The sequence below is a fragment of the Cynara cardunculus genome, assembly GCF_001531365.2.
Source record: "Cynara cardunculus var. scolymus isolate 2C chromosome LG 10, CcrdV1, whole genome shotgun sequence".
In the NCBI taxonomy this organism is placed as follows: domain Eukaryota; kingdom Viridiplantae; phylum Streptophyta; class Magnoliopsida; order Asterales; family Asteraceae; genus Cynara; species Cynara cardunculus.
The window spans coordinates 3,844,846-3,858,885 of record NC_037537.1 but is presented as its reverse complement, the minus strand read 5'-3'; the positions used below and the strand labels follow the sequence as shown (position 1 = coordinate 3,858,885).

Sequence of the window (14,040 nt, the reverse complement as noted above, 5' to 3'; positions counted from 1 at the left end):
CAAATAGCTGATCTCTTTACTAAAGCGTTAGGAAAAAGTCAATTTCTTTACTTATTAAGCAAGTTGGGCACTTGTGATCCGCATGCACCAACTTGAGGGGGGGTATTAAGCCTATTTTTAGGATGTATTTTGTGTATAATTTGTATTATAGTAAGTCAATAAGTGTAGGCTTATGTTTAGGCGTAATTGATGCTTATGCTTGTATATATATTTGATATATCTCTCAATAAAAATAAAGAAAGGAAAATTGATTCCTTACAAGTTGACCATCAATCTCTTCTGAGAAAAGATATGTCAAACCAAGACGGTACACAGAATAAATCAAACTTAGTGTTGCATTTGGATCCATTGTTGGGTTGATTATCAGTCTTCTCACTTCTTCTTTTGGCTCCTCCATGGCTTGGGCATATGCTTCCAATTCCTTGGAAAATTAAGGAAATTATGAATTGTTTATAAAAAAAACATGTCAAAACAACCTCAATTATTTTGAGCAGGACATATGATTGTTTAATCTTATAAATATAAGTAGTATAAAACAATTTATTAAAATATTTTTAACATCTTATAAATCTTATTTCTTTTTGTATTGAACTTCTCTGTGCAAGCGTTTTTGCATGTTTTAAGCTGGAGAGCAATAAGAACTCATACCGAATTATCCACCGAGAAATATAGAAAGCGATCACCCCATATAGAAGGAGGGAAGTTGGCCAAAGGACGAAATGGTTCCATGGAGGTTTTGGTGTTCGCTTCCATTTCTTGAATGATCAATTTGATGAAATCAAGTTTCTATGTGTTTAGTGAATGATGATTGCTTGAAAAGGTGTATATATAGGCATTTAAAAAAGCAATGTTATATGAACAATACTAGAAAATGACAAAACAATCCCATGCAAGGATGATCTAATTATTTTTTATTTTAATGTTATATCTTGAGGTAACTAATAAGGTTCAAACATGAACCACTCATCATTTTTATTATTAAATCAAGATTGAAAATTGTTCCATAAGTCGGTATAGGTTTTTCCGACTGTTAATTTGAGAGCCTTATAGAATTAATCGAGACATATAAAGGGATGTTTACTTTTTGTTATTAAGTCGTATATGGGTTATAAGTTGTTTGCTTCGATAAAAAATTTGTTGTTACTTTTTTTTTCCTGAATCAAATATATGAATGATAGAAATAAACTTTTTACTCTTTAAGAGAATAAAAGTGGAAACCTCCTCTTTCACGCTGTGTTCTAGAAACTTTCTTTTTTTGACGAAGGAAAGGAAAGAGAAAGAAAGGGGAGGAAAGTTAAAAAACTCAAGTTTTTGAAACTCTTTTAGAAGAGAAAAGAAAGGAAAGAGAATGAAAATAGTGATAAGATATCCCCCAAAACTTTGTGCCAAATATGGGAGAAAAGAGAAGGAAATGAAAGAAATTAAAACCTATTAAAAATTATTAAAATTACAAAACTACCAAATTATGTTGAGCATATTTCCCTAGAATACACAAGAGCTCATTGTATCGTTGCATCATAGACCTTGAGTCCACCATTTTATAATTATTAAAATTAATTACGAGGAACTTTTTACTAGAAGCATTATCGACTATATACTTGGACTGAAGAGAGTCTCATAGCTCTTTGGCATACTCAACATTTTGATAAATGACAAAGAGGGAGTCGCACATACCGTTTAAGATATGGCCACAATAGATGTACTCATCGTTCTTTTATTTGTCTCGATGTCGAGTCATCTCTAGCATCCAGTCTTCCATCACCACCGACATCAGAGTACTCAGCACGTACACCACTTTTAGAGTGGTCAACAAAAAGTGCATCTTCTTCTGCCATTGTCAAAAAATCCACGCCCTCAAACTTCTCTAGTTTGGTAAACTTAGACGTTATATCTATAACATATTGTTCACTCGCCATATTTCTCGCAAAGAACAAACTTTCACTCAAGATTGTTGGGGAATTCAAGAAATTCTTGAAGAAAACAATGAATGAATAAAAGAACATGGATAAAAACTTGAGATTGTGCGAGAGTCTGTTTTTCTAAAGAGATATTTCGACCTTAAAATGTCTGGATATCACGAAATTCACACGAGGATAATCTCAAATTTCCAGTAACAATTTTGGCATAAATCTTTCCTTTTTAAACTTACAGAATCGTAACCGCTCCTAAATTAATGCCGAGAACAACACTCCATTAAATGGAAATGAGTGCAGGAAATAAGGAGTGGATGGTTATAGATAAGACAAGTACAAGTTAGTGGTCAATCATCAACTGGATAGATTTGAATAGGGATGGCAATCCTCTAGCGTGTTATACACCAGCTAGTAAACCATCAGCCAGCTAAACACCAGTGAACCATCAGCAAAGTCGACCACCTATGAACTATCTATTAGTTGAACCTTCAACGAGCTGAACATAATTCCATCATCTAGCTGAACCTTCAACTAATAGACCCATCACATAGATGAATATAACAGAACCATCACCTAGCTAGTGTACCATTAGTTAGTGTACCATCATTTATATATAGCTGAACATAACAGATGATAATCTTCTGATAAAAAATGCACAGCCTGTCATTTTCCATGTGAAAAAAATGACATGTGAAAAAACACATGTCACATGCACAACCTTCTGTTTCCAAGAACGGTTTTCATGCTCTTTTGATGACAAAAGAACACACGGCCTATGCACTGCCCTCTGCCACTTAAACCCTCCCTATACAAAATCATCCAACAATCTCGAGTTCTAATTAGTTTACATGAGTGTGAACTTTACACCTTCTACTTAGTGTTATAACTTAACCAAAATAAGCCTGCAAAGGCTAAGGGCGACAAAAAGAGTGCGTCATCCCCTACTAACAAACGAGGACCTATTATGAAATGGGTACCTAAATCCCCTTAATTTGTCTTGCTGGACCAGCATGTGCAACCATGGTACATGGACTCAGGTTGCTCCAGGCACATGACTGGTGATAAAAGTCAGCTGACATCCTTCATCGAAAAATTTGGAGGCTCGGTGACTTTTGGAGACAACTGCAAGGGTATAATCAAGGGATATGGCACTCTCATCAAAGGCAATATCTCCATTAGCAAAGTGGCTTATGTCGAAGGATTAAAGCAGAATCTACTAAGCATAAGTCAATTATGCGACAAGGGTCTTGAAGTCAGATTTCGCAAAGGTTTCTGCATCATAGAAACAAAGCCCGGTAACACAATCATCAAGGCAAAGATAGAAGGAAATCTCTATCTTCTAGACTTTGACTCCTCCATGGGACAAGACACCCTCTGTCTTGTGTCTCATAAGAGCGATGAAAATTGGCTATGGCATCAAAAATTCTCACACCTCAACTTTGATGCACTAAGAAAACTAGCCACACAAAATTTGTTCAAGGGAATTCCTTCTCTCAAATTCGAAAAAGATAATCTTTGCTCAGCATGTGAGTTAGGTAAACTAAAAAGGGCCTCACATAAAACTAAGTCAGAAACATCCTCCACCAAGCCCTTGGATATGCTTCACATAGACCTCTGTGGGCCAATTTCAACCCAAAGTCTCTCTGGAAAGAAGTATATGCTGGTATTGGTCGATGAATACTCCAGATACACTTGGGTTGAATTCGTAAAGAAGAAATCAGATGTTCCAGACCTAGTCATTGGAGTGATGAAAAGGCTACAAGTCCTACTACAGCAAAAGTTAGTAAAGGTTCGTAGCGATAATGGAACTGAATTCAAAAATGCCAAAATCAATGACTATCTCTTCGTTGAAGGCATTACTCAAAACTTTTCATCAGCAAGAACTCTGCAACAAAATGGAGTAGTAGAACGACAAAATCGAACCCTTGTGGAAACAGCAAGGACCATGCTTGCTTCATCGGAGTTACCAATCATATTCTGGGCTGAAGCTATTTCCACAACATGCTTCACCCATAATCGATCAATCATCAACAAGAGACACCAGAAAACCCCATATGAGCTCATCAACCAAAGAAGACCAAACGTCAAATATTTTCACGTCTTTGGGTGCAAATGCTTTGTACTCAACGATAGAGAATATCTTGGCAAGTTTGATAAGAAAGCCGATGAGGGAGTCTTTCTAGGATATTCTCAAACCGCCAAAGCCTACAGAGTCTACATCAAAAGGACTAGAATTGTTATTGAAAGCATCAACGTGTCCTTCGATGACTCTACCCCAATGACTTCTGGACACAACAGTTCAGAACTCGGACTTCAACGAAGAGCATCTGATTCATCACTTAGCAAACCTAGTGAATCAGAGTTGGCTCAATTATTTGAAGACATCTTCGAAGAAGAAGTAGTTTCTGGACATGAATCTAATGCAAAATCTATATCCATAAGCGACGAAGATCATGCAGACTCCAATGCTGTAGGTACATCTCTTACAGAAGCTCATGCTACATCATCTGCTTCTCCTATGTCTTCAAATCATACACAAGAACTAGAGTCTAATTCTAGAGATGATCTCGTTGAGGGGGAACAAGCAGTTCCATCAGTCGATGAAGAACTGCATCCTGTTGCTTTAGAGCCTCAATCAAACACCAAATGGACAAAAAATCACCCACATCACCAAATCATTGGTGATCCAACCTCTGGTGTCAAGACGAGATCTGCTACTGCAAATGAATGCCTCTTCACCAACTTTCTGAGCATGATAGAACCAAAGAAGATTTCTGAAGCTCTACAAGACCCAAACTGGATAAACGCAATGCAAGAAGAATTACTCCAGTTTGAACGAAACAAAGTATGGTCTCTTATGCCTCTACCCAAAGGGAAGACGGCCATAGGAACCAAATGGGTCTTTCAAAACAAGAAGGACGAAGATGGCATTATAATAAGGAACAAAGCCAGGCTTGTTGCAAAAGGCTATCGCCAGGAAGAAGGAATTGATTACGATGAGACATTCACTCCCGTCGCAATACTTGAAGCCATCCGAATGTTCCTAGCCTATGCAGCACATAAAGGTTTTAAAGTCTTTCAAATGGATGTTAAGTCTGCCTTCCTCAATGGCAAACTACAAGAAGAAGTCTACGGGCAACAACCTCATGGGTTCGAAGATCCAAAGCATCCATACTATGTATATTTTCTGGATAAAGCTCTTTATGTACTCAAGCAAGCACCCAGAGCCTGGTATGAAACTCTATCTACCTTCCTCATCGACAATGGATTCAAAAAAGATGTAGATCATACAGGTTGCAAACTTGATAGAAAGAGTAGGTCTGGAAGCTGTCAACTCTTGGGGGACAAGCTGGTAAGTTGGATCTCGAGAAAACAAAATTGTGTCTCAACATCTACAGCAAAAGCAGAATATGTTGCTGCTGCTAGTTGTTGTTCACAAGTTCTCTGGATGAAGACTCAGCTTACGGACTATGGTTTCCATTATGACAAAGTCCCAATCCTCTATGACTCCAAGAGTGCAATAACAATCTCTGCAAACCCAGTACAACATTCCAAGACCAAGCATATCGATGTAAGGTACCATTTTCTAAAAGATAATGTTGAAAAAGGTAACATAGAAATGTATTTTGTTCCCACTGAGATTCAACTTGCTGACATTTTTACAAAAGCTCTCGATGAGAAACGATTTTTATTCCTAGTCAACAAGATGGGTATGCTGAATCTCACCACTTAGAGGCAATATTTATCTTTAAACCAGCGATCTTCAATATATCATGGTTATGCCTATAAGTGATATAACATCTTAGCCATAAAATCCAAGTATCCTAAACCAGAGCCTCTGGTCATAAAGACCAGCGCCTCTGGCTGTTTAGAATAACTTCGATTAAAATATGGCAAATATTGTCTTTGGAACCAGGGCCTCTCTGGTCCAAAGCAAACACTTGGTATTTTTTTTAACCAAATCTTTTTCTTCAAACCAGAGCCTCTGGTTTCCAAAAATTTGAAACGTCACTGTCTGAAACCTTGGACTCTCATTCATTCTTCCACCCTTTGGAACCAGAGCTCCTCTGGTACAAAGCTTATACCTAGTTCTCATCACTACGTATAACTCTCAAACCAAAGCCTCTGGTTCCAAAGACCAGAACCTCTGGTCTCCAACACAATCTCTTTTCTTCCAACCAGAGCCTCTAGTCCTAAAGACCAGAGCCTCTGCCTTTAGACTCCTTGCAACCAGTGCCACTCTGGTTTCAATGAGTTTCCTCTTATCACACACCACTTGGTCTTCACCATTGCCTTATTCACACTCATTGCTTTCTCAACCAGAGCCTCTAGTTCTAAAGACCAGAGCCTCTGGACTCGCAATCTTTCTAACCCTCCCATAACATTTATTGCATTCACAACCAGAGCCTCTGGTTCTAAAGACCAAAGCCTCTGGCTTTGTCTTCTTTGCCACCAGCACCCCTCTAGTCTCAAATACCTCTCTAAACTTCCATTTTTTTCTCATCTTTCAAAACCAGAGCGTCTGGTTGTATAGACCAGAGCCTCTGTCCCCAATTTTTCTAAAGTTTTATCTTTTTAAGGGGGAGTTTTTGATACTTGAAACATCCATTCACATGCATCACTTGAGGGGGAGCAATCTTTTTCACCTTTTCATTTTGTGAACTTGCATTTTCCATCCAGAGCCTCTGGTTCTACTATCCAGAGCCTATGGCCTCTTAAAATGCTATATATATGTACTTAACCAGAACTCCTCTAATTCTACATAATGGATTGCCAAACTTAACAAGAGCCTCTGGTTTGCCAACCAAAGCTTATAAATCATGCAAATCCAATAATACATATACAAACATCATTGATGTYAAACMARAMCTCCTHTGGCTCCYCACCCAATAGGTCATGCCTAACCAGATCTCCTCTGGTTCCATGACAATAGATTTTACCCCAAAACTCATCTAAATTGAAAACCATTTTCAAGATTATACAGAATTGCAGCTTTTGTGACTAAAAACTATACAACATGGGTTTTAGAAGACCAAAACTTCGTAATTAGTATTAATCTTACAATTAGATGAGATTTTAAATTCAAAATATTTTTTTAGGAAACGTCTTCTCCAAGATATTGTTTGGAATAAATCCTTATTTCAAATAATGCACGACGTCATCCTACCATGCGCCTGACACCATACAGGCTGTCCCCCATGAGCCGTTTCAATTTTTCATCTTCCCTAACCCCAGCTTGACACGTGTCCAGTCCATTAATGGCTCGTACTATCACGACGGCTCACGTTCTTCAAATCATATCACCCAAAACTTAAACAGCCAAAACTTTTCAGGATTATTATATTTTAATAATCAAGAAAACGTTTCCTTTCCCACCTCCCCCACCCTCAACTCACCTATAAATAACCTTCTTCCACATTCATCCTTTCTTTATGCTTTCAAAACCTGCAACAAGACTCCGACGAACACAAAACCTGCAACTTCCACAAAAATGGCCTCCTCCTCTTCTCATGAATCCAACAATAACGATAGCCAAGTACAGTCAACAGGCGCTGACAGCCACGCACATGTCTTATTGCCCATGAAACCAAACAATCACGCCATTGAACTGCGCAACACCCTATTCAACGACCGTTTTGAAATAATCATAGAGTTCTTCAAGAACTGCATCCTCCTCCCCGCTCTCACTCTAGTTGACCCTGGCGTACCATTAAAGTACGTACAACAATACTGGCAAACCTGTGAATTTCATCCTGCCAGTCACGGTATAATGGAGGATATGGACGCCCCAAATGACACGATATGCTCGCTAAAGATATCGCAAGCTAAAGTTTCTAGGGTGTTATGCATTCCAACAAGAAGGGAACTCGGGATTGAACAATACGACGAACCACCAACCTCCGACGACATCCTTCGGTTCATAAAGATTCTAGGTTACAACCGTGACCTACGCAATGTTTCGGACTTCAAAAGACAATTCCTCCCGCCAATATGGAATTTGTTCTTCTCCATACTAAACCGATCCCTTACTTGCAAGCTGGGTTCCCTAGACTAAGGGAACCTCCACATAATGACGATCATGTATGGGCTATTCTTCAATTTAAATCTCGACTACGCCTTCCACATTTACAACGAGATTCATGCGGTCGTGATCAAAAAATGCAAACTTCAAGCTGCTGGAAAGCCTCTCTCTACAGTTTTCTTTCCCCACTTCCTCGCCCTCTTCATTGGGGACACGATGAGGAAGCACGGTCTACCTGCTGTGGAGCCTTACAGCCCGGTCTACAAGATGCAAGGACACCGACCAACCCTCTCGAAGGAAGGATACAACATCAATCGACTGCTGTCCTGGGCTATGCTCACTGTCATACCATCGACAAATGAGATACGCCAGACCTATGAACGCTCCATGCTGTTCCAAGAACCGAGGGCAGCTACCCCGTAGCATTTAGAGCCGTCCCCCCTCCAAGCGAGGGAGCACAAGCGTCATCTTCATCGAATAATGAAGATGATGATGATGCTACTCGTGCTTCCCCCGGCCTTACTCATACAATTCCTCAACCCACTTCCTAAAGGGAAACCACATCCACTACCCCTGGTGATCAAAGCCAAAGGGGTATTGAAACAGGACGACCCAGTCCAACTCCAACCCCAGCCAGCCATCTAGAGGCCATTCTTCGGGCCTCTGGAGATGAACAAGCCGAGGAACCACGTTTACCATCACCCCTCTCTCAACAGAGAGGTGATGAAGAAATAAGAGCCCCTTCGCCTCAGGGCTCGCCACATCCCTTCACACACACAGAAGCATGTGTTGCTTCTGACGTTGAACCAATAGATCGTTTAGAGCGATCTTCCCTTCATGCACCTCTCCCTTCGATATTTGATCTATCGAAGGGGACACACATTCGCTTCACTTACTCGGCCTCTGAAGCCGAGGAAGAGGAAGCTGATGTAGCAACATCACGAGATAGCTCCTCTCTCGAGGGCTATCAAGGACATGATGGAAGTCCTTCGAGGCCCACATTCACACAAGGCCAAGAAGGAGCCTCAGGAACAGAGGCACAACCTGAAGCATCCATTGCTGCAGGGGTTACCCCACAAGCCGATCTGGTCACAAAGGCAGAGTTCCAAGCCTATGTTGATACAGTGACGCAGTCCTTGGATGACCTTAAACTCCTCATACAAGGGAAAGTGGACAACCAACCCTAAACCGATACCTCAGACCTCCACCCATCCCTTGCAATCCTCCAACACCATCTCACCCAAATAGAAACCCAAACCCAAGCCAACACAAACCACCTACAAATGCTCCAACAAACCATCACCCAACACCACAATACCACATCCTCCCTAGCCACCCAAAGAAACCAAGTCCTTATCCAATCCATCGTAACCCTCACGGCTCAGGCAACTGAGGCTGATGAAAACCTCACCTACATCATTACCCAACTACAAATCATCCTTCGCCACCTTAATCAAATACCCACCTCCATAATCTCCCAAATCCCTCAACCTTAACCACCATCCACTTCATCACTCGATGAAACTTTCACACCCCTCACCACCCAAATAGCCACCTTACAAACCACCCTCACCCAACTACCCGCCACCATACTTGCCCAAATCCCACAACCAAGTCAACCCCTACCTCCCTCTGCAGGCCCATTCTTTGATGCAACCTTCTCATCCTTCACTGCAGAGGTGAGGACTCTCCTTGAAAACCTTCCCCATCCTCCAACATCCGCTACACCCTCTGTGCCACCTCCACCATCTACAAACACTCTCCTTCGCACCATGGAACAAGGACGCAACAAGGATTGGGTGTGTACTCTCGCTGACCACATTCGATTGTGGAAGAAGAAGAACAGATCAAGTGCCTCCTTCTCATCCAGCCGCCCCTTAAAACTACGAAGACATGATGATCCAGACCCTGATGATCAAGGTCTTGGACCTCATGAGGGGGAGAAAGAGGTGGCGGCTACACATCACACCGAATTCGCTGCACCACAACAACCATCACCATCACAACAACCACCCTCTACCGAACAAACCCAAGCGAGGGAACCAGAGGCTTTGTCCTCTGATGATGAACAAGATATACATGTTCCCTTAGCCACAACCCCAAAAACCCATCGTGTTGAGTTCATCAACCGATGAAGAGCCAACCACACCACCAACAGAAACAAACCAAACTTTCACTTCCTCACCCACAACAAACCTACCTTTAACCCCTTCACCCACACCTCGCATAACCCAATCCTTCACCCTTTCCACACAACCAGAACCTATAACAAACCAACCATCGCCCCAACAACCACAAACCCCAACAGAAACCCATGCACCAGAAATCACCCAAGCCCAAACTGAGCCAACCAATGAAACCATACCCACTACCCATATACAAACCCATACCAAAACACAACCCCCAACCGATACACAACCCTTAACCCATCAACCAGTGTGCAGATACTCCCTCTTCTTAAAGGCAACCTCCAAAGGGCCTGGTAGATGAAATCATACAAAGCATGGAGTCGATGAGGAGAGGTCCTCAACTGCCGCCTAGGGAACCAGTCATGATGGAAAACATCCATCAATATATGTACCAAGACTGCGATGAGAGTTTGTCCACAAACCCTTTAGTCTTATCGCCTGAGTCTATGGACCTCTTACACCATCGATTCATCAGACAGACCACACAAGCACCCCAGGCTGTCTTTTCGAATGATGGGATAAGGAGGGTCATAGACTTGAAAGTAAAGACATTTGCCAACCGAGCTATCCGATACATCGAGTTCACCGTGGAGAGAGGACATGGGCTAGTTAGCGTGTTCAATGAAAACGACCTCATCAATCTCAACCTGTACGACTTGATTGAGTTATATGCTTACACAGCTCAAAGGCAGGATCACGGCATAAGATTTGGAATGGCAAACCGAGCAATAGTGAAGACGATGGAATCTCTGGTGAAACATAGAGCCAAAAGTGATTTTGAAATCGCTTTTAGGCTAGGCATTGAAAGACTATCCTGCGCTCCTCCAAACGAAGACTTCCAGGGCCTGCAAGAGAAACGATCTGCCTCAGTTTTGACTCAACCCAAACTTGGACTTGTTTACAAGAATGAGTTCGGGGTTAAAAAATTCTTCAGACTGACTGAAGCCTTTAAGTATTCAACAGATACACTTGAATGGTTTCAGAAAAGTATTAAAGACTGGGAAGAAACCATGTGCCGAGGGAAGTAGGGAGTTAGCTCATTCACGAGATATCGACAATTATCGCATATCGAAGACTGCTCATGCGCTTCAGAGAAATATACTCAGGTAGCTCGTGATGAGTTAAAAGTTTTTGTTAGTTTTGCCTTGATGTATTTTAATTCAAGTATTGTAAAAATTTCATCATCCAATGAAAATTTGGAATTTGATGTTTTTCTACTAGATTAGTTTATGTTCTTCACAAGTGTGTCTAGACTAGACTATGTTATTTCATTACTTAGGGGGAGATTGTTAAACCCCACAATTCGTAATGTAAAAAGTAATGAAAAACAATAAGTGATGAAGAACCAGAAGACCAATGAAGACATCAAGGCAGAAACGACTAAGTCTGGAATTTAACCAGAGGACCCATGGACAGTTCAAGGATGCGATGGAAAGAGCATTCTCATCGATCCTCTAGTCATCAGCACTTAGAAGATTTTTGAGCACTTCATCCAAGCATGCAATGAAGATTTGAAGATAATGATGAAATCATCATATCATGAATGACAGCTGGAGATGACAAGTCAACAGCTGGAATTCGAGTTTATCTCTATATTAGCGCCTATCCATATAAAAGATAAACCTTATCTGTTAATAGAGGATTTACTAGAAAATAGCATTATATAGTTATCTTCTTATTAGCTGATTAGTATAAATAGGTGATTAGATCTATTGTAAAAAGAGTCGCCTTTACGAATCACTCTTACGGTTCTCAGTTTATAAAGTTAAGCCTTTGAAGCTCAAGACTGTTCATAAATATTCTTATTTTTCTTCTCGAGTCTTCATAACTTTCTTCATAAAATGACTAAAATTTGGTTATTCATAACTAGATTATTAGTGTTATTGAGAGATCTGGGATCAACAATTTATATAAAACTCTTTTAGACCCTAACGGGATCAACACACACGCACCGTGTTGGGTATGTAAGGACCCTTCTTAGACAGTGACAAGTTCAGCATTGAGATATCTAACTTCTTTTGATCCTTGAGGACTTCATTCACTAAGAATTTTATCTTGTGTTCTTTCTTGTGGGATGATCCATCTTCAGGTTTCAGAAATAATTTTTCTTCGAGAGGGCATCTTTGGCAGAGGAAGAACCTGAATGATCTTCGTCATCTTATTGAATAATTCATTTAGAATTTCTTCAATGTAAGGCTTGTGCATGGATTTGGACTTTTGGATAGCCTGTCGAATTTTGAGCCATTCGTAGAAGCCATACTAACTAAGGAAGGAGGGATACTCAGTGACAGCATGTTTGTCATCTCGGAATATGACTATTAAGACTAGCTGAGCACCATCTTTCACGCGACCCTTGATAGTGATGTTTGTGATTTTGTGTGGGCTCATCCTTGTCCCGATCCTTTCTCTACACCTCCCTTGAGCTTCAGCACTCGTTGACGTTCACATTCAGCCTCTACTAACAATTTGGCTTAAGCACTGAGCAAATCTTTCCTCTTGAATTTCCCTTCTACAAGTGCCTGTTCATCTAGAGCCTTGGCTAACTCTAAGGTGTCTTCGAGTTGTTGCTGATGTTTGTTCAGCTCTTGTTCAGCATAGAAGGATTTTTCACATTCAGCTTCTCAAAGAAAATCAAACTCACCACAACCAAAGGTACGAAGAGGAATTTTTACTCTGGTTTGGTCGAGCTGACTTACTAGCTGAGCCATCCTCTGGTCTTCATCAACTTCTGAATACTCAAGTTGTCTAGATGACTTCCTAGGTATTAGAATGTTGGCTTCATCGACATCTTCATCGTCCTCTATGGTTTTAAAATATGGAAGATAGGTTGAGAGACCAATAGGGTTTGTTGTTGCAGAGAGACATTGAGAGAAAGGGTTAGAAGTTTCAGTTTTTGTAGAAGAAGGTAGAAACCTGGAGGTGAATACATCTTCAGATGGACTGATTGTCCGTAGAACTATGGAAAGGTTGTCTTCAACCATTCCTTTGCCTTTTCTAGTACAGTGTTGGTTCTCTGATGATATCTCCCCCTGGGAAGTAGGTTCTTGGACAAAGATTCCTTTTGCTAGTTGTCTTGGGATGGCTTGGATGCATAAATCATCATCATCGTCACCAACAAGATCAATGCCTGCATCTGGAAGATGATGTTCAGAATTCTCATCATTAGCATCACCTTCATCATCATCTTCATCACCAGCATTTTGCAATGCAGAGATGGAAGGATGAAGGTCTTCATGGTCAGCAACAATAACAACAATAGGAGTAACCATGGCATCATCATCACTGATGGCATCATCATTCTTGATGGATTAAGGGATAGGTTCCCTGGCATCTTTAAGATGGTGCAAGACAAGAATAGCAACTCCATTGACCAAATTGTCTGTGAGATCAACCAGCTGTAAGTAAGTTTTGGCTTCTCAATCGTATGGACTGCTATTCGTCTTCCCAAGTCTGTTCCCTATGCCACAGACCCAAACCCTGAGCATATCATCAAGATTCTAGAAGATATTGGCTACAACTGGCCTCTGAAGGAAGACTCTACCTCTGACCTCAACAAGTCACTAACGAAGATTGAGAAGAACAAGATGTATGTAGTCTGGCAGTACCTATTTTTGCACTTTATTAAAAGAAAGTCATCAATGGTACTGTCTTTTAAGTCAGTGCCATAATCACTTCTGATAGATCGTACTCTAATGTTATTCAGTACTTCTATACGCTTGACGAACGAGATGATCTCTTCAAGTGCATCACTCTTGGATTTGCGAAACAAAACCCAAGTAGACCTGGAAAACTCATCAATGATAACGAGCATATATTTCTTTCCAGTTACTGATTGCACGTTGACATGACCAAATAAATCCATGTGCAATAGCTTAAGCGGAGAGGTCACTGAAGAGACTTGCTTTGACTTAAATCT

The 14,040-nt window shown here is 40.7% G+C and overlaps 1 protein-coding gene across 1 annotated transcript in view; it reads right to left on the bottom strand.

Moving 5' to 3' along the window:
• The window catches only part of LOC112519328 (germacrene A synthase short form-like), a 24,653-nt gene extending 15,661 nt beyond the window's left edge, over nt 1–8,992 (bottom strand). The window contains exons 1-3 of the mRNA XM_025127379.1: nt 8,977–8,992; nt 649–755; nt 260–421 (exon numbers count right to left, since the gene is read on the bottom strand). Of these exons, the coding sequence (XP_024983147.1) occupies nt 260–421; nt 649–753 (267 nt within the window). The 5' untranslated portion in view covers nt 754–755; nt 8,977–8,992. The remainder of the gene's footprint in view (nt 1–259; nt 422–648; nt 756–8,976) is intronic.
• Nucleotides 8,993–14,040: the final 5,048 nt, after the last annotated feature.